The 21,419-nt window shown below is 44.2% G+C and overlaps 1 protein-coding gene across 1 annotated transcript in view; it reads left to right on the plus strand.

Moving 5' to 3' along the window:
- Positions 1 to 21,419, plus strand: part of itfg1 (integrin alpha FG-GAP repeat containing 1) — a 114,875-nt gene that overhangs the window by 68,815 nt on the left and 24,641 nt on the right. The window contains exons 11-14 of the mRNA XM_034559617.1: positions 3,266 to 3,416; positions 4,668 to 4,776; positions 15,857 to 15,909; positions 17,590 to 17,668. Coding sequence (XP_034415508.1) covers positions 3,266 to 3,416; positions 4,668 to 4,776; positions 15,857 to 15,909; positions 17,590 to 17,668 — 392 coding nt within the window. The remainder of the gene's footprint in view (positions 1 to 3,265; positions 3,417 to 4,667; positions 4,777 to 15,856; positions 15,910 to 17,589; positions 17,669 to 21,419) is intronic.

Genomic DNA, 21,419 nt, shown 5'->3' on the forward strand with positions numbered 1-21,419 from the left:
GTAGAGAAATGGAGAAAGAAATGAAATTGAGTTCCCAGAGTGGCTGGGCTTTATTCCAGCTCGAGTAAATGACTCTCCTCCTGCCGAATACAGGGTGTGGTCACCCCAATGCAAAGTTAGCTGAATATCCAAACAAGGACAAAATGATTAAACATCATAAAACATAAACATATAAACATATCCGCTCGCATTGTCGTAAAGAGCTATGCTCTTATTTTGAAAAGACCAAATCCAAACGAAATATTTTCCTTTTTTTTTACATTTTTAGCCATGACCTCGTCCAAAGCCAGAACCCAGAGAGTCGCTATGTGAATCATTGGCCAGTGTGTGATGAGAAGGCCTGTTTCAGTGTGTTATGAGAAGGCCTGTTTCAGTGTGTGATGAGAAGGCCTGTTTCAGTGTGTGATGAGAAGGCCTGTTTCAGTGTGTGATGAGAAGGCCTGTTTCAGTGTGTGATGAGAAGGCCTGTTTCAGTGTGTGATGAGAAGGCCTGTTTCAGTGTGTGATGAGAAGGCCTGTTTCAGTGTGTGATGAGAAGGCCTGTTTCAGTGTGCTACCGGGTGTAGTGTTGTCGTGGTCGGAGCACATTGACGGCGTTGTCACTAAAATGTGAAGGGGCATAACTATGACCAGAAAGGGCTTTATTTAACTCTCTATTGTTTGTCAGGTGTTACAGTCCTTGGTCTTTTGTCACCTGCTATACTGTCCATATATATGGTCAGCAGCTGCTAAGAAGGACATAAATAAACTACAATTGGTTCAAGACCGAGCTGTCAGATTAGCGCTCTATTGTTCAATAAAAACTAATACAGCATACAGTATATGCACTCTCGCCTAGCATGGTTCTTCACTATAGCCTCATGTTCTCATGTTTTTCAGAAAGGCAATATTTAATCAGACACCTGAATATTTCTTCAATCAGTTACAATATACATGTAACAGACATAACCATCGCACAAGGAACACTAGTTTAGGTCACTTGATACCTCCTAACCCAAGAATAAACCTCCTCCAATGTTATTCTTTATGCAATTACTGCATGGAATTTACTACCTCATCATATATCCGATACAGGTAATAATTTGTCATTTAAAATACAATTAAAGGCGCACCTCGGGGCATCAACCACTTGACATTAACTACTTGACAGGTTCCATCACTTTTGTAGTCATCTGATCTTTCTTTGTATAAATTACTGATGTACTGCACAATATACATCCTAGTCCTCGACTGCACTTTATTTATTTTGTACTATTCTGTTTGTACTATTTTTTAACTATTTGTGTTTCACGTCATGTCAGGAAGATTAGCGGCCGCTAAGGCGTCAGCTAACAGGGATCCAGTTAATACACTAAACTAAACAGTCTGGTGGAGATCGCCGTTAATTGCTAGTTGTTGGGGGTTGAGCTTCTTTAATAACGGTTTTACAATTGTACACTAGAGAGGATGAACCCAGCTGACATCTATTATTCATTGGCAGGCAACACTGGTGGGAGCTACATGACACAAGTACCTTAAAGGTGGAGTAAGGAGGAGTACCAAGCATAGTGTGTGTTACCAAGCAGAGTGTGTGTTACCAAGCAGAGTGTGTTACCAAGCAGAGTGTGTTACCAAGCACACTGTGTGTTACCAAGCACAGTGTGTGTTACCAAGCAGAGTGTGTGTTACCAAGCAGAGTGTGTGTTACCAAGCAGAGTGTGTTACCAAGCAGAGTGTGTTACCAAGCACACTGTGTGTTACCAAGCACAGTGTGTGTTACCAAGCAGAGTGTGTTACCAAGCACACTGTGTGTTACCAAGCACAGTGTGTGTTACCAAGCACAATGTGTGTTACCAAGCACAGTGTGTGTTACCAAGCAGAGTGTGTGTTATCAAGCAGAGTGTGTGTTACCAAGCAGAGTGTGTGAGCAGAGTGTGTGTTACCAAGCAGAGTGTGTGTTACCAAGCAGAGTGTGTGAGCAGAGTGTGTGTTACCAAACACAGTGTGTGTTACCAAGCACAGTGTGTGTTACCAAGCAAAGTGTGTGTTACCAAGCAGAGTGTGTGAGCAGAGTGTGTGTTACCAAGCAGAGTGTGTTACCAAGCAGAGTGTGTTACCAAGCACACTGTGTGTTACCAAGCACAGTGTGTGTTACCAAGCAGAGTGTGTGTTACCAAGCAGAGTGTGTGAGCAGAGTGTGTGTTACCAAGCACAGTGTGTGTTACCAAGCACAGTGTGTGTTACCAAGCACAGTGTGTGTTACCAAGCAGAGTGTGTGTTACCAAGCAGAGTGTGTTACCAAGCACAGTGTGTGTTACCAAGCACAGTGTGTGTTACCAAGCACAGTGTGTGTTACCAAGCACAGTGTGTGTTACCAAGCAGAGTGTGTGTTACCAAGCAGAGTGTGTTACCAAGCACAGTGTGTGTTACCAAGCACAGTGTGTGTTACCAAGCACAGTGTGTGTTACCAAGCAGAGTGTGTGTTACCAAGCAGAGTGTATTACCAAGCACAGTGTGTGTTACCAAGCACAGTGTGTGTTACCAAGCAGAGTGTGTGTTACCAAGCACAGTGTGTGTTACCAAGCAGAGTGTGTGTTACCAAGCAGAGTGTATTACCAAGCACAGTGTGTGTTACCAAGCACAGTGTGTGTTACCAAGCACAGTGTGTGTTACCAAGCAGAGTGTGTGAGCAGAGTGTGTGTTACCAAGCACAGTGTGTGTTACCAAGCACAGTGTGTGTTACCAAGCACAGTGTGTGTTACCAAGCAGAGTGTGTGTTACCAAGCAGAGTGTGTGTTACAGCACAGTGTGTGTTACCAAGCACAGTGTGTGTTACCAAGCAGAGTGTGTGTTACCAAGCAGAGTGTGTGTTCCTAAGCAGAGTGTGTGTTACCAAGCAGAGTGTGTGTTACCAAGCAGAGTGTGTGTTACCAAGCACAGTGTGTGTTACCAAGCACAGTGTGTGTTACCAAGGACTCATTGTCTGGTTCAAAGCTGCACGCGGTGAAATATAATAAATGTCATGTTTTATTTGTAAAAGCCCACAAATACTACAAGGTCACCCTTTTAAAGTTCAGTCAGAGTCACTTAGGTTAAACAAAGCTGAGAGTGGACTATTACCACCACGCCGGCGTGTTAAAATGTGACGGGTGATTTGAAGAGATAAACATTTAACCGATAAACGGAATTCCTTTTCATGCATTTTCCCCTCCGCTCTCTCTCTCTCTCTCTCTCTCTCTCTCTCTCTCCATCTCTCTCTCTCTCCCCCTCTCCCTCTCTCTCCCAGTGGTCAGCAGGCCTTTCTGTTGGAGAACGTGCCCTGTAACAATGCCAGTTGCCACAGTGTTGGGAGGATGTTCTACATCCACTGGGACCAGGCAGATTTGGGAGCCATCCAAAACGCCGTCATAGCAACATTCTTTGACATCTACGAGGACGTGAGTAGTTTGTGTGTCGAGGTTGGTGTTCAACACTTGCGTTGATCATCCGGCACCGGCCTCTCCCTCATTCTTCCATTTCCCTCCACTTTTTACTTCATCTGTCCCTCTAAATGTCCACCGGCTTTTGTCCGTCCCGTCTTTTTCTGTCTAAGTGCATCTCCAATGACACAGGTATCAGAGAGTTAAATATGCCACTGAGAGTGACATCCCCTTGTTGAGTGTCTGCAGTATTAAAGAAGTTGATGCCAATTGCAGAAGAAAATGAATAAATCTCACAGAGCACACAGGAATATTTGGTTTCTCTAATGCATAAAAGTGGATTATGTATAAAGCTTTGACATCAACAAAATGATTTAAGTTCATGCTTTTTCCTTTCATGCTCAGAAGTAATATTCCAGAATTGGACAGAGGACAGAACAATGTCGTGTTCAATTTAGGGTAATGCAGCTTAAAGCACATTCGGTCGCTTGTGAGCGAGCCTTCTTTGTTCCGTCATTGCCAGCTTTGTATTTACAAGACAAAGCACGATAATTTAGCCAATTTTTCACCTCTTATACATGCGGTTATTTTTACACCGACTGTCTTTTTCATTTATTTCAACCTGAAGACATCTACCTGGTGTGTTAAATAAATGCACAATATGACTGACATATAGATAATAATTGAGGAGACAAAATCAATAAATATTTACAAATCTTGCTGTGATTTGATTACAATGTAATCGATCTAATGCTGAAATAACATCTTGATGCCGATTTTGTAAAAAGTCTGCATTCATGCTTCGTCAAGTCTGTCCGCAAGACACACACAAAAAAACAACGTTCAAAACAACGTCATCTCAGCATAAATACGGCAGCAAAGTTATTCGCGTACACTTCTCGCGACAAGGCCTCGCCTGCCTTCGCGTCTGACGTGCGCACGCCGTTTGCACGTGGTCGCACCCCGCGACGGCACAGAAGCCGCATTGCAGCCCGCCGCGGCGTTTCCCGTCTTATCAGATATAATTATTACTGCCAGTGCGGCCTGTCTGTTTAAATTCAGCTCCCTCGCTCTTCTCGTCTCTCGACGCGCTCTGTGAGAGAATGTGCAAATTGGGACAGCGAGGAGAAGTGGGGGGGGAAAAGGGAAGCATGAAGTGATGATAAGATAATGGCGAATCAGTGCGTTAGAGGGATAAAAATGTACATCAGAAGACACACACACCAGGCTTCCATTGTCCCTTATCTATATGCCTGTCTTCATTTGCAGGGTATATTAGACATGCTGGTTCTAAGCCAGGCAGAGGGCAAAAGCGACTTGATCATCCACGCTTTGAAGAACAATTATGAAGCTGATGCCTACTTCGTTAAAGTGATGGGTAAGTGACTGATTCAACGGGTCCCTGTTTCTTCCTCCTCTCTCCATGCCAAAACCATTTCACATGAAGACGACGCCTCTTTCTGTCTTCTTCTTCTTCTTCCCCAATTACATTTCGAGAAATACAACTGAAATTTTAATATTTGATGCTTACGTCTATATTCTTTCTTTCTTTTTTTTATAACCATACCCGTCCCCATTAGACCAATTAGAATAATTGAACATGAGCAGCTCTTTCCCCAGACCTAGAAACCAGATGGTCACGACTGTTATCCGTCATGTTATTTCCATTTCTAGCCTCGAGCTAGTCAGTCGGAGGGGGAGGGGGGGGGGGGGTCTCGTCTGAGTATTTTTTGTTCCGTTTCAACCTGCATTAAAAGCGGCCCCTGTCCCTCAGTCCTCTTTCCCTGCGTCTCCACTTTAAGCTTGTATGTTACGTTCAACAAAGACACGCACTGTAAATGCAGCACGGTAACTCCCAGTCTGCAGAGTAATGGGCTGCAAATTGAAATTGATTATGTTTTACTTGTTGAAAAGGGCACGATTTAAGTCAATATAATATATGTTTTACTCGAGGTTTCCATTAAGAACCTTGTTGCCGTTTGCAGTCAGACTGACTCATTTGTCCCAGTCTCGGTTTCCTTTGTTTTTATGGATTACGTCCGCTTCAAAGTTATTATTGTGAAGAGATGAAATCATCCTACATTTGAAACTTCTGGCTGTGTGACATTGTGAACTAGTGCATGTTTCATACCGGATTCTCTCAGTACAGACATGTCTTTATGAATATACTTGGGAGCTGAATGTAAAGCTTTTAATGAAGTTAATGATGGACTGTTGTACTACTATTTCACACCGTGTCAAATCCTGCATGTGAAGTCAGACGGGCGCCCTTATTGCATGCCAGGCTCCTCCCTCTCTCCCCATGTAACCCCTCGCTTTCCACTTTCAACTACCTGATGAAGGTGTCAGAAATGCCAGAAAAAAATCACCTTTAATCTGTCTGTTGCAACGACTAAATGTTCACAGATTCAGAAGAAATAGCACACACCGTTGGTGCAATATGCTGCATTTCAGTCGCACTTTAAGCCCGGTATTCACAAATGGTGTCTGACTAGAAACAACGGTAGCTTCAATGTCTGTGTGCGATGCTCAGAATTTTTTTTTTCTAACTATTATTTATTGTAAAAGACGCTGTCTTTTGAAGTCAAAATGTTGGTACAGCGTTAGTACCTGCATGACATTTGAGGAAATAAAAAATAGTTCCACTCGAGGGTGGGCCTCTGGACAGTTTAATCTGTCACTCTCCTCGCTCATTAGTAGGAAAAGGAGCGACGTTCATCCCTTTTCCAGAACAGTGAATATTTAGTTGTTCTCATTTTTGGAAGGGAGGGGCTACAACTGCTCCCCTGCTTTCAGAATCATAAGAAAAAGCTCATAAATCATCACCATGCCCTTGTAAAGCACACTGACAGTATGTAATCATTATATTTTATTTATTCAAATTTCAATCGATGGCAAAACAGCCTCAGTTGGCGTATAGATTCCATGTTTTATTTTGGTAGCATTTAGTGAGTCCAGGATCCGGACTCTGATGGATGACGCCACGATGCGTTTGGTGACGAGACTGGAGAGCCAGATTAGGATCAGTCGTGTCACGCTGAGCTGCTGACACAAGAACGTTCTCTGTTTGGCCTGTCGATGCCACGCTCAAGTGGGTACCATGAGGAGCGCGAGTGGTATCGCGACAGATTGGACTTCTTTGCGGTAAAGAAAGTAGAACCACTGAGCTCAACGCCATTGTGTACGTTGCACAGGAAGAATAGCTAAATGACATCCATGGCGTCGCGTGTCCGGCTTTGCATCTCAATATTTGTTGGATATTTGTTTGGAATGCTCGGTTAAAGTCAATACAGGGTCCTCGTGTAGGAGCCAGTGGTTTCCAGATGTCTACGTGGTCCACATCATCGAATTGCTGTAGTCATACACTGTTGCACGTACCGTCACGTGTCCAAACTGGGGCTGAAAGATGAAGCATCTTTACATTGAAAGTGGGCTTCTGGGGCAGTGACCAGTAGTCAGAAAGTTCCAGTTTACATTTAAAACCCTTCATATCATTGTTTTCTGCTTATCACCTTTAACAAACTCTCAAGTGGACAGCTACGAAGCTGTTAACAACACATATTTTTCATTTGCCGTGGAGACAAAATAGTTTTTGCGATGATGCCCAGTAGAGACTCTTTATGTTTAAAGGCCCTGCTCACTGGGTTTCTTTAAATATGGGAATGTTTAATTCATCAAGTCACTCACGTGTTCATCAATTCATCAAGTCACTCGCGTGTTCATCAATTCATCAAGTCACTCGCGTGTTCATCAATTCATCAAGTCACTCGCGTGTTCATCAATTCATCAAGTCACTCGCGTGTTCATCAATTCATCAAGTCACTCGCGTGTTCATCAATTCATCAAGTCACTCACGTGTTCATCAATTCATCAAGTCACTCGCGTGTTCATCAATTCATCAAGTCACTCGCGTGGTCACGAGTGCCGACTAGCGAGCGAACGATGAGCAGCCGACATAACAATGTATCCGTCAAGTGTTACCTGTGAACGTGAGCTCAATTGCATCTTAATGGTCTCGCACCTCCCTTCTATTTTCTCAAGATGACATCGCTCAATCCTCCCCAGAGCATCATTGAACAACACCTGCTGAAGGGTTGACTTTGTGTGTGTGTGTGTGTGTGTGTGTGTGTGTGTGTGTGTGTGTGTGTGTGTGTGTGTGTGTGTGTGTGTGTGTGTGTGTGTGTGTGTGTGTGTGTGTGTGTGTGTGTGTGTGTGTGTGTGTGTGTGTGTGTGTGTGTGTGTGTGTGTGTGTGTGTGTGTGTGTGTGTGTGTGAGAGAGGTAAGGTCCTACGATGCCCGCGGACTTCCCCGGGATAGATCCATCACAGGTTGGCCTCGGACAGCAGCCTCGCTTCTCGGCCTGCCAGAGGCCTGGACTCTTGCTGGACTCTTGAGGGTTTCTGATGTTCAGCTAGGATGCCGTTCGGCTGTAGTTCATGTTTTTGATACTTTCATTTATAGTATATATTACAAAGTTTGCATGGGCTCAGGTGTGCTAATCACCGACATTCACTCAATTTGACTACATTTATATTCCACATACTATGTTTTCGTGATGACTGTGGCGCAACACCGACATGTTGCTTTTGGTTTTTATTTAGCTTATTGAGAAGTTAATGCAAGTGTTTGAGTGCTTCGTATGTTTGGTTTTAGGGATGTCGAGTACAATTGATATGGTCTCGGGTCAGTCGATAAGTCTCATACCCAAGTGGGTCCTGTATGTAGCAGACGCGCCATCATCTACGAAGTGTCGTAATTTTCATAATCATCTTAAGTACAACGCACGTTTGTTTTTGAGGAGGAGACCATGTGAACTATAAACTGCTGAGCTTCTGCCACTCTCTTTGAACGTGATCACTAATTGATCACTAATGGGATTAGAGTTTGTTTGGGGCGACCATTTAAAGCCGGTATATATTCATGCCCAGGTGTGTTTGGACGAGGTTTGAAATAACATCGAGTCGTTGAAAATTCCGCTTCATGTTTTCTGTTTTTCTTTGTCATTGAAGGGACATAAATCATGCATTTATTATTATTTTGGATTGTCAAGGAGCGTAGACAGGACATGCATCCTTGTCAAGTCAAACACAAAGCAAAGTGCTTCCACTTGAAGCTGGAAGAGACAATACAGCACACGGGGTTTGGGTGGACAGATGGATGGAGGAGACGAGAGAAATCGTGAACTCCAAAATTAGAAGGGAAGATGAAATGCAGAGTGGGAGGGGGGTATCTCTGCATGAGCATCTCAGACTGTGTGTGTGTGTGTGTGTGTGTGTGTGTGTGTGTGTGTGTGTGTGTGTGTGTGTGTGTGTGTGTGTGTGTGTGTGTGTGTGTGTGTGGGGGGGAGAGAGAGTGACAAGCAGAACTGTATGAGTTGATTACTTTCCTGCTCATTTATTAGGATGCAGATTAGCTGCATTGAGAAACATCTGGGAGCTTTTCTCAGGCCCAAACAACCCCTCCCCTTCCTCCTCCTCTTTTTCCTCCTCCTCCTCTACCAAATCCAGCTCTCCTTTTTCCTCTTTCCACATTTCCTCATCTCCTCTCTTGTCCGCCCGTCTTCTCCTCATTCCTGGCTTCTTTCATTTCCTCCCCTCTAACCTCTCTCCAGTCTGTTTTCATCTCACCCTGCCCTCACCCCTCTCTTTGCCAAATGTCTCGTTTCCTGTCCCCTCCCCCTCTCCGCCGCTCTCGGCCTGTCAGTCAGCGCTGCCTTTTATTCCCTCCTTTCATATCATTCAAATGACAACGAGGAGATTTACATGAAGTGTCTCAGTGTGGCGCCGTCGTCCGGAGGAGGATTTGACTGGAGGCTGTGTATTCAGAACGGTGTGAATTCTTTTTCAGTGTCTGCGGCGTCACACAAAGGCGGCTGAGTGGGAGCACCTGCTCCCCTGTTTGTCAAAATAGCGTGCTGCACCAGCTGATGTTGACAGTGGAAGTCGTAATGGCTCTGCCTGTAAATATGACTGTGAACCAGCGATACAGTACACTACATCTTACAGATGTTTTATTCATTGCCTACAGCAGTAGTTCACTTTTTTAAAATAATTTCTTTCTTTGCATGGTGTGTTATAATCCATCTCCTGGAAGATGTGTCATGTTGCCACCTCTAAATATCTAAATAGCAGATATTCATCAACTCAGGCACTTCTTTTTGCCAATCATATCAGCCATTGCACATCCTGAATAAAAGTGAGAATGCCAGCCGCAGCCAGGAGGCCACTGTGATATCGATCCATTTAAAAGGAGACATGTCATGATAATCTCATGTTGTCAGTGCCTGTACACATTTGGGTATCTGGAGATGAGACAACACAGTAAGCTTTTTTTTTTTGTGTGTCTAGATCAGGAAACATGTGACTCGACAAGCCATCCAGGTGAATACAGGTGTATAATCAGACCGACAGGATAAGGAAAAATGAACAATATAGAATTTAAACATGTTCTAGTAGAACCCTCCCCCTCCTTTTAAAAAAAATACAAAGTATGAACCTGAAAATGAGCGTGATATGCCTCCTTTATGTTTGATCAAGTAAAATGTTATTAGTGTCCATCCACTGAGAATTGAGGAGGTGAGTAGACTGCCCAATTGGCTAATTACAGGAAGTAAATTAGAAGATGAAAACAACACGAACACCTCATTTTGAATTCAAGTTGGGCAGTGTATCTGAAAGCCGATCCATTGCTTAAAATCCATTTTGCTCCGCGGCCATTAGTAACTCTCCTAACCCACGTAAAGTCCCACTTAGCCTTACCCGAAATTTTGTGGGCTGCGTTTGCAAGGCGAACATTAACCTCCGTGACCCGGTACTGTAAACAAATCGGTTCTCTTTTATAGCTGTGGGAGCTTGACCTTGGAGTCAAAAGTACATGAAATGTATTCGTCCAACTTTTCTATCATTCAGAGGTTGTAGTTTTTAGGGTCATCTTTTGGCTCTTGAATAATTAGATTATGCGATTTTGTTTTTGTGTGCATTACATTCTATGTGCAATCTTCCTGTGCACGTTTTTGAAAAGCACAATTGACCATACAATAATAATACAAAAAATGTTTTTTAAAGTGCTGCCAACCAAATCCAGTCCCGGTGAAGAGAAGACGTTTTCTCTAGTCAGTTAGCCGTCTCTGAGGATGTTCAACTTTTATTCTAATTGATATGGCTAATTAACGTGGTGGTCATGTTGCATTTGTAGTGTTCATTCACAAGTGAAACAATGTGGAAGCCACTGCCAGCTGTTCAGGGACAGTGAGTTACAACAACACTGTAATGATGTTACCCAAAGTGAGCAGGGGGGGCTCCTTCTGGGATTTCAATCCTCACGGCAAAGCAGTTACACTTCGTCCAGAGAAGACAACAGCCGTCAAAGTCTGTCTAATGAGGGCAGATAGGGACATTTGGTTTTCATTTCTCAGTCAGACACACACAAGGAAACCAGTTTCACAGGGGACATTTGTTTAGAAACAGTCAAATGTCCCTTTTTTTTGTAAAAAAAAAAGTAAATAATCGCATTCATAATCATTTCCAAATGTTCAGCACTACATAGGCTTTTATTTACCCGACAGAAAAGCAGAATCTCTGTATATGTGCGCACATACTCGCAGATACATGCTGCCGATTTGGGTTACAAAGCCGTTGGCAGGTGGTCATTTCTGGAGTTGCTCTATTGTTACGTTAAGACCAGATGTCAGCTTATTGTTAACCACAGTGTGCGTGTTTGTCTGTTGGTGTGTGCGGGAGGGGGGGACTGTAAGAGGCCCCGCAGTCAGCAAAAGCAGCCTGAGGACAACGAGAAGTGACGAGCATCTCGGAGCAAACGGTGCTCAGCTGTCAGATTGCTGCGTGTGCGGCGTGGGTCCTCTTGGCTCTCGCTGACTCGCACTTGTAGCCACTAGCGCTGACACGGCACGTCATGTTCCCCCGTCAAGGTCTGCTCATCGCATTTCGCTCTTTGTGCGTGCGTGTGTGTGTGTGTGTGTTTGTGTTTGTGTGTGTGTGTGTGTGTGTGTGTGTGTGTGTGTGTGTGTGTGTGTGTTTGTGTTTGTGTGTGTGTGTGTGTGTGTGTGTGTGTGTGTTCGGGACGTCGGCTGAGGTTACCATGGCTCCCTGTGGTTTATTTTTATGGAGTGCAGATGAGGACACAACGACAGGTGGGGCTGCTAACCAGAGAAAGGTAACCTCTCATTCAAAGTGTCACCAGCGGTAAAAAGTCGAGTGGGGCTTAACTAAGCAGTATACTGCGCTACTGATTTTAGCATCTACTCTTACATAAACAGAACCCTTTGAGGGTAAATGCTTAAGTGCATTGACATAAATGAATTGCCCATAAAGTCTGCACTGTGACAACCATGTGGGTGAGGTGGAATTTTACTCAAAGACCACGACGATCGTGAACTCCAGAGGTACGATGGTCAACATTTGTAACGAGCATAAGATTTGTCGCCGCGGCTGGTTTGATCACGTCACAAAGATGGTCTCTAGTTTAAATTTGCCTTCAGATACTTGTCAAGCTTTTGCCTGATATTGGTCACAAAGTTAAATGAAATGATTGCTTTTGCATGTGAATGAGTGCTTCAAATTACACCGAGGAACTCATTCATATTTGATGCCCAAAACAACACCTCAAATGTCACTAAATGCATTCATTCAAACCCAACTGGCTTTTCTATCTAATGGTGTTGTCCAGAAGTATTTAAAATAGAGACTCTAATTCTGCATTTAATATATGACCATCCACCAAGAAGTAGATTTAAAACGGCCTCCTGTCCCTACATGTCTGAAACCTTGAAACAACACGACCGCATCCAGATAAAACCCACAATTCACGAAGCACTGCTCAATGGCTGGCTCGTTGTCAATATGATGAGCACGCACGCACGCACAATGTGCACACCGGTTCGTCCTACACTTGATTAAGTTAGTCCTGCAAAAGAGCTGCCATCAGTCTTAATATTATAGTGTGTGTGTGTGTGTGTGTGTGTGTGTGTGTGTGTGTGTGTGTGTGTGTGTGTGTGTGTGTGTGTGTGTGTGTGTGTGTGTGTGTGTGTGTGTGTGTGTGTGTGTGTGTGTGTGTGTGTGTGTGTGTGTGTGTGTGTGTGTGTGTGTGTGTGTGTGCGTGATCTATTCCAGAGGTCATGTCTTGGCCATGGAGGAGCTTTTATGTACTTGTTACATGTCTACCAGAGATTGAAATCTGGACCAATCGGCCTCACAGAAGAAGCACTAAATTTAGTGTAGTTAAAGACACACACACACACGAATGCAAACGGAGAGAAAAGGTTTGACAGTGTTATTTTCACTGGGTGCCAAGTGCGATTTAGCTTCATTACATCCACACTGGGAATTAAAATGTCACGAAAATGTGACGTTTTGTTTCCCATCACTCAAACACATGAATAATTGACAGTAAACGCATCGTCTCACCTGTTTCCCCTGTGAGATTTCTGTCGCACCGTACATCTGTATTCGAGCCGCGCGACGCTGTTTCCTTTCTCTTGGTCTTTTCATGCATCGACATCATCGTCTTTCATCTCTCTCTGTAAGGATGCATTTCACATCAGTCTGACTCGGCATGACTCGTCTGATTGTTTGCATGTCTTTGAGAAAATTACTCTATTTCCCACTTTATTATAACAGTGAACATGGTAAACATGAGTTTATGGTCTCAATTGGTAAATGTAAGTCTTCTTCAATACAGCATGATGTTCATTTAGAAAATGATGGTCCATTAGAGTCAAATAGATAATAATGTATTGTTTAGGCCAGGGCTACCTTGTGATTGACAGGTCGCCATCAACAAACTACAATACATCCAGAATTCAGCTGCCCAAAACGCCGAACTCAAAGCTTCAAAACGGCAGTCCACAAACCAACGGGTGACATCACGGCAACTCTGTCCACTTCCAACACACAGTCTATGGTTGCAGGCGTGCATGAGGAGTGAATGCAGCGGTCTAAAATTTGAGTCCCGCTACATGTTCCATGTCCTCGGCCCCGATAATCCCAAATGAGACTGACTTCAAACTAATGACGCTCTAATCCCAGTGCTTTATTGATTTACAGTTTCTGTAGCCTGACCCCAACCAGCGTGTATTTCAAACAGGCAATGAATAATCCGATCCCGACGATGTATTGATCATCGGTGTCCTTCGTAGATGACTTTGGTCCAAAAGCCTGCGATGTGTTGATGTGGGAGGTGATGTATAAATAGACACAGGGCTGTTTCTTTGGTGCACTGGGCACTCCCAAAGCTTTTGATCTTTTAAAGGATGCAATCATTATTTAATTTTTGTTTAACTTTGGCTCAATTTTATTACATTTAACTTAAACTTCTTTTGCAATAGAATAGCCAGAAACCACTTTGGGCACTAACTACAGTCACTTTAGAGGGTTGAGGTTCCTCTCTAATATTTCACATTAAAGCAAATTCTGAGGTTTTTACAGTCTGATCAAACGATGACTGGTCACTGCGAGTCTATTTTGATATGAAATACATTTCGTAGCCCTGTTTTCTCGAATACCTATGTGATCGCTTTGAAACGCAGCATTAAGTGACAACAACAAAGGCCCGGCGTTTCTTTTCCCAGATTAAGCTGAAAGCTGTTTATCGAGGATGTTAAGTAGCAGCCGATGCGTGGCGTGGTCGGTTAGGGTCAAGAAACAAATGTTTGCCTTTGACGGGAGCTCCATCTGAATTCTGCTTCAGGCATATCATTAATAAGCGTGTGAACTTCAAAGAGTCAACGTTGCCCTTGCCACACGTACGCCTTTTTGTTTTTAAAGCTTCAAAAGTAAAAAATAAAATCCTTTTGTGTGTTTAAAGCAAAGTGATGGCAGAATGCAGAGACGGATTGGGAATTTTATAAAATGGCCCTGGACATTTGGACTCACCGGCCCACCAAAAGCACCCCCAGGGATTCACCACCACCCACAACACCACGGGATTACTGAACACTGTTTATAATATTAACTTCAGTGCATAATGCCACAGTGGCCTCAATCTGTCCACTGTAGATGCACTCTCCTCATCCTGGATCAGTAATTAGTATATATTAGTATAATATTATGACGTGAAATAAAAAAAAGTCTCATATTAACATGTAATAGCATTCACTTTTTTTCAATTCGTCCTCAAGTGCAGCATGATTGTCTGCACTAAAAACTACAAATGTAAACCTCATGGTGGCTTTAAAGGTGGTCTCCAAATCATATGGCTATTACATTCAATAGTTGTCGAGATATTTCAGCCTGGACTAAAGTGGTGGACCAACAAAATGGCCAAATAAAAGAAAAATCCGATCGTTATAGATTGTGCACGCCAAGGAGAAGGTTTGTAGGGTTTTGAACGGCTCCCTTTGCTTCACAAGGTGTGCGAGTAGACAAACAGAGTGGGTTGTGTACGGACACACTGGTCGAAACTGAAGTATGTTTGCTCCCTTCGACAACACTCCAGAAGTGTATAATGAAACGCTGTCTGCTGATGGTGTGGACTGCCCTTTAGACCCACTTTATTCTGGCCTTTCCGAACAGTCGCCATTCATTAATGCTAAATGGATGGCCTGCAACACCTCTATAAATATTCCAAACGGTGCAGGAGAATGAATCGAGTAAACGTGGAGGAAAACACAATGAGGGGGGCCGCGGACAGAGACTGTGACGGGGGACCTTGTGTACATCGGAGCGACGTCGGGGGGGGGGTCACCTGTCAACGCTCCGCATCAGAAAAACGTATTTCAAAGAGCCTTTACGTCACTGAAATTCCTCCATGAAATAATAATGACAGTGCTCATTTATGATTAACATGTTTGTGGCAAATTAGTGGCGAACAATCCGATAGCGAGGCGTCATCCTCCCACGAGTGGGTGCGGGGCTCTGATGTCCCCTTTGGAATGGGTGCATTGAGTTCGGCTGCTGTTCAGCACAGCACCGGGTGCCGACCTTATTAACGGAGGATTGGGCTTCGGCGTGACTCCATCAGGCAAATCAAGGCAACCTCGACCCAGGACCCCATTAGTATGCTAATAAAGTCACTTTTTTAATGACTGATTAGGAATTCAGCGGATTCTGTCCTCGCTCCGCTTGTACACACAAATAAGCAAGATGCTCTCTTAGCGTGCACGCGTTAATATGTGCGTCTCATCGCCGGCAATTTATTTCTAACCCTCCCGCACCCCACCCTTTCTTCGGTTGTCCGCCTTGTCCACGTTCACCTAGCACACAGAAAACACGATGCGATTAATTCATGTAATGTGAATGTGAGGAACGCTTAAGCACGGTTAATATGAATTTGTTTTTTCTTTTGTCTCGCCGTGGAACTCGAGTCGTCGTGTGAGAAGTTTGTTTCCCCGCGTGCCAGTTGGCTCCGCTTCATGCGTGTCGATCCAGCGGCTCCATCGCGCTGTTGGACATGTAAGACACGCTGAGCAACATGTGTAACTTTGGCATCTCTGTTCTCCCCAGTGCTCAGCGGCCTCAGCGGCCTCTGCTTCAACAACTGTCCAGACAATATTAAGGTAAGAAATCTGATCACTGGCCAGGTGTGTCTCTCTCTGGGTGTACTATCCTCCCATGCATACATCTTTATCTTCAACAATTCTTCTGCAGGGACACAGAGACATGTGCTGGAATATCCTGACTGCTGGCCAAACTCCCATGTCTATAGGGAGGAGGAACTTTATATTCAGGAAATTAGGGAAGGGGATTTGAATTGGTGATGTGTTTTTCAGCTCTCAGGCAGAATATGTATGTAAATATCTATGTAAAGTGTCTTTACGTGCAGCGAGAAAAAAAATGGAAAACGCATAAAATAGCCCTCGATTGCCCACCTTTTCAAACCCTTCCCCGAATTCTTTTTCTTTTTTTTTTTTTTACGGAGACAAGCAACAGACCTTCCAAATACAAGTCAGTAGCCCAGGCTTACTGCATTTCAGGATAAAAAGTATGATTTCTTTTTTTTAAGTACAAGAGCAAAAAAATGCCAAGTGTGCCTGTTTTCCAATCCTTGGTAAATACATTTTGGGGTCTCGTGATTTTATACAAACCGGTATGCTGCGTGGCGAGGCCAGACGGTGCTTGTCGATTTGTTACATACAAGCTGTGACCAGGTTAACTTCCACAGTGGTCCCAGCTTGGCCTTAAGCTCCTTCTAGGACTCTAGAATTAGTTTTATTAACAAAAGGATCAACCTTTTTAAGGAATCGAGTAAACATACCAAGCTGGACTGCCTCCGACCTGCCGGTCATAATAGAGGGACGGCTGAATCGCATTGAGCCATACACACAGACCCCCATGACACACGCCCGGGTCTGTTTTGCATGGAAAACATAAGCTCTTCCACCACAATGCACTTTTGGAGCGAAACATGGCCATTGATTTATGGAGCAGTTGGCTTCCAGCCTCTTTTATTTATCCCAAAGAGCCGGTGTCATGTGTAGGTGGACAGAGAAGTCTGACAGAAATAGACAGCCAATAGCATCGCTCCTTATATAACCTTTCACCAGTGGAAAGCCCTTCGCAAAAACACATTAGCCTTGACATCGACAAGAGGCGGCTGGTATTAGAGTTGTTTTGGTTTTCTGTCTGTGTGCTCTTCCACCCGCTTGTTGTCTAACTGAAAGGTACGATGAATGCATTAGACAGGTGGAGCTCGCGGCTGTTTCTCCTCCTCTCCTCTGCCATCCATCACACCCTCTATCTTTTCATTTCTCTCTCCTGCTCCTCTTCTTCTTAGTCACACCTCTCGTCGTCTTTCTTTGAGCCCACTGATCTGCTCCGTCGCGGCTCTCTCGCTCTCTTTCTTTGTTTTTGTCCTCGTTTTTTTATTCCTTCCTCACCGTTGTATATGTTTGTGCGTGATGAGCGGATGAGGGATGGCTCGGCACATCTTATTTATTAGTCGCCATCCTCTCATGATGAAGGGATGACACGAGCCCCCTTTGCCGGCACACTCTTTATACGCTAAGCCAGACATTCACCACGTCACCTAGTGAAAATAAAACTGAGAAACGGCAAAGGTCGGTGTGGTAACAACATGTCTTTCTGCCCACTCTCTCTTGTCTTTCTGTACTTCTCTTTCACCCCTCTCTGCTTGTTTCCCCCTGTCCTCTTTCGCCCTCCCTGAGAGACGGCTAATGTGAAAAGAAAGTGTCAACATGTCAGTTTTTTTAATCAGTGTGTTTTGGTTTTTTTTGCAGCCTTTTGGTGTCAATCAGCCAGGTCCCTATGTCATGTACACCACAACGGATTCTAACGGCAACCTGAAGAACGCCTCAGGTAAGGACTATATATTCATTATAATAAGATAATATATATATATACACACAGCTCTGCATGTAGGCCGGTCGGTCCACAAAAATGTTCCCACCAGTTGTTTTTTGCCCAAGGTGGCTGAAATTCAACATGGAGGTCAAGTGTGTGGGTGTGAAGCTGTGTGTTTGTGTTCATGCCTATTGGCAATAAGGGGGTGTGGCTGTGAGTGTAACAACCAGGCGGCAGCCACCAGTTCTGAAGAGAAGCCAATGCCAAAGTGGCTTCAACTTGCATTTTCTCTAATGGCCATCAGGGGGCGACTCCTCTGGTTCAAAAAGACTTCTGGTTGTATAGAAGTCTTTGGGAAAATGACTACTTCTCACTTGATTTATTACCTCAGTAAACATGAGTTTATGGTCTCAATCTCTAGTTGAAAGTCTTCTTCAATACTTGATGATGTTCATGTAAAAAATAAACGATAACGCAGGGTATGCTTTAGGATGTGGCTACAATTGGCCCCTTTTAAAGTATAATCGACCATAAATCGGAGTATGCTTCTGGGCGGGGCTACCTTTTGATTGACGGTTCTTCTGCTACCGGTGCCGTATACGTCGCCTCTACGTCACTCCTCCGCAGTACAAATATGGTCACTTCAGCTTTGGAAGTGTTCCTTTTTCATGAGTGATACTTAAGCCACACCCTCTTCCATAACTTGTGAACCGTTTCTCAGAGACACTTGTGGGAGAATTTCCAGATGCATTTATTTCTTTGAACTTTTCACTGCCTGAGCTTTTTTAAATCCACGTCAGATGTATTAATATCTTAACCACCTAACAATGACAGCTGTCCTTAGTCTAGCTGAACGCAACAGTGGTTTTTTTTAAGGATTTTGATAAAACAGAGAATGAGAGTAAGTAAGAGGAGCATATTGATTTTTTTGCTTTTCTTTTTTTTTTTCATAAGAGAAAATAGCCTGTGTGCCTCAAAGGCTGAAGTAGAATGGGCAGGGAAAGAAAAGACTGTTGTTGTGTTCTGTACTGGCATACAAAAGGTAACACGCCAATGTTTTGGGCACAAATCCACACGAGTACAAGTATGACAAGTTTTTCCTTAACGTCAGCGTCCCCAGCTTTATTGAGTGGGATGCCGTAACTTGCTGCGTCCCTGGGTCTCCGTAAGGGGGGACAAATTCCTGCAATCCTGGAGCTGATGAACACTGCCCTAATCCTCTACTTCGGACTAACGAGGGCAGAGAGATGCATGTACAGAGGGAGAAATGGATGCATAGAAAGATGACATAAGACATTTAGGACAGCGATGTTGTGCCTTATTAGCCAAGGCTAACCCAGTTGACGTTACATCGGAGGAAGGATACAGAGCCGGATGAGGACAAGATGCACTGACAGCCTGGGGTCAGGGATATATATAGTGTGTGTGTGTGCGTGTGTGTGCGTGTGTGTGCGTGTGTGTGCGTGTGTGTGTGTGTGTGTGTGTGTGTGTGATCCCACTCAGATTTCATTGTTTCATTTATCTGTTGGCACAGTGGGAGTCTATACATATTTAAAGGAACGAGTAGACCGATCCCAGTCCAACGTCATCCTCATTTCACCACCTTCAGACGGCCACGAGCTCACGGCGACAAAACACTGCTGAAACGAATCAAATGGCGACGGACTTTTCAGTCAAGTGCTCTGCGTCCGAGCCCAAAATAATAACACCGAGCACGGCAAAAATATTGACCCGAGCCGACCCGTCTTTAGTTGTCCTAAAGCGTGCCGAAACCCACAGCTTCATTCCGCCTCTACACACACTCTGCACCGTTTTAAAATATGCAGTCAAACAGGCATAGAGAGAAAGAGTGGAGAGGCGGGGCAGTTATTCATGTAGGGATTACATTTACACTTGTTTTGCTTGGTATGTGGACACTTGAACATTACATTATCTATTGACAAAACAATGTATTACCTTTCCTCGGAGGCTTGGAACAAGATTATTTTTTTATTGAATTTTTTTTTTATGCTGGCTGAAGAGCATTTCTGAGGTTGGCCGGCAGTCAGTGTTCTAATCTCATCCCAGAGGTGTTGGATGTGGCTGAGGTCAGGGCTGTCTTCAGGCTGTCTTGGATTTGCGTGGCGTGTCCCTACAGTTGGAAACACAGATTGCTCCTCTGGTACAGACTGCTATGGAATTTATGGGGGTTAAAAAATACAGCAGTTAATTTTAGTTCCCTCTGGTAAACATATATCTGGAGCTTTTATTGATCTGGTAAGCACAGGGTTATAAAATGTTGGCCTCCGTTCTTATACACCGATACTCATGAAATACTTTTTTGGGAGTTTGAGCCTCATGTAAAAAAAATAGCGTGTACGTTTTGAATGTGTCCGTTCGGCACAACAGGGTTGGTTGATGCCTTTATTCGATGCGAACGCTCAGAAAGATACCTCGATCTGAAGGAAAAAAACATGGTCCGTGTGAAAGTACTCATGACAAATACAACCCCCCCGCCCGCCCGCCACAATTCCGTGTGTACAGTCCTTAACCCTCTGGTGGAAGATTCAGGGTCTCCGAGAAAAGGCTGAACTGTTGTAAACATTCAGTCCTGCCTTTGTTCATTAAGATTCACAACACTAACAGGTCTTGCAGGATGTTGGCCATGGGGATTGTGCGATATGTCGGCATTGTGTGTGTGTGTGTGTGTGTGTGTGTGTGTGTGTGTGTGTGTGTGTGTGTGTGTGTGTGTGTGTGTGTGTGTGTGTGTGTGTGTGTGTGTGTGTGTGTGTGTGTGTGTGTGTGTGTGTGTGTGTGTGTGTGTGTGTGTGTGTGTGTGTTGCACCTTTTTATCCATTGCAGGATGGAGTCTAGAACAGATTTCCCTCCAGGGACAATTCACAGTATATCGTTTCTTACACCGTTGCATCAAATGACCGTGGGAAAGTGCTCGCTCAAACTGATGAAGCTACAGAGAATCCTCACCTGAATGAACTGTGGATGTGGAACTCTGGAAACCAAATTACTGGCAACAAAACAAGACTTCGAAGCAGGACATTTATGTTTGATGCAGCTCAAAGACGCCACACATAAAGATTTTGTTTAAAGCAATTCTATTTTTCATCTACTTCATACGAGAGGACGAGACGGCCTTGTTATTATGTCCACTCAAGACATCTCTTTCTGTAAAAGGTCTCACAGTGTCTGTCTCGCCAGCCTTTATGATCCTGCTGTTCAGAAAGCAGAATCCCATTTATTTAATATTAGAATCTCCTGGCGTATTAGTCTGCCCATCATAACTTCGGCTTATTTTTTCCCCACTGTGTGTTTGACTGGAGTGCACGGAGAGAGGAGGAGAAGCCAAAGGCTTTGCCGGCACAACTCCCCAGACCCCTCATTTAACAGCAGCAAAGTGCTGCCAGGGGTGTGTGTGTGTGTGTGTGTGATTTAAAGTGTATTTATTCTGTAGCTTGTAGCTCGGGGATCAGCCAGCGAGGCTGCCAGAGATGAGCAATGATGGGGTGCGAACACACACACACACACACACACACACACACACACACACAATGTCTGGGCCTCTCCACTGGGGCCCAACGATCTTCACTTACCCTTCACCCTCCTGAAAGGGAGAATGCGCGGAGAGGAAAGGAGACAGAGATTATAATATGGTGAGAGATGGAGACAAGGGCCCGAGAAGGCACAGTCTTATGAATGGAATTACTGTAGAACAAGACCAGGGGGGGGGAAAGAAAGTAAAGGAGGAGGGAATTGGGTCGGAGGACGTCAG

This window comes from Cyclopterus lumpus, chromosome 3, assembly GCF_009769545.1.
Source record: "Cyclopterus lumpus isolate fCycLum1 chromosome 3, fCycLum1.pri, whole genome shotgun sequence".
Taxonomy (NCBI): domain Eukaryota; kingdom Metazoa; phylum Chordata; class Actinopteri; order Perciformes; family Cyclopteridae; genus Cyclopterus; species Cyclopterus lumpus.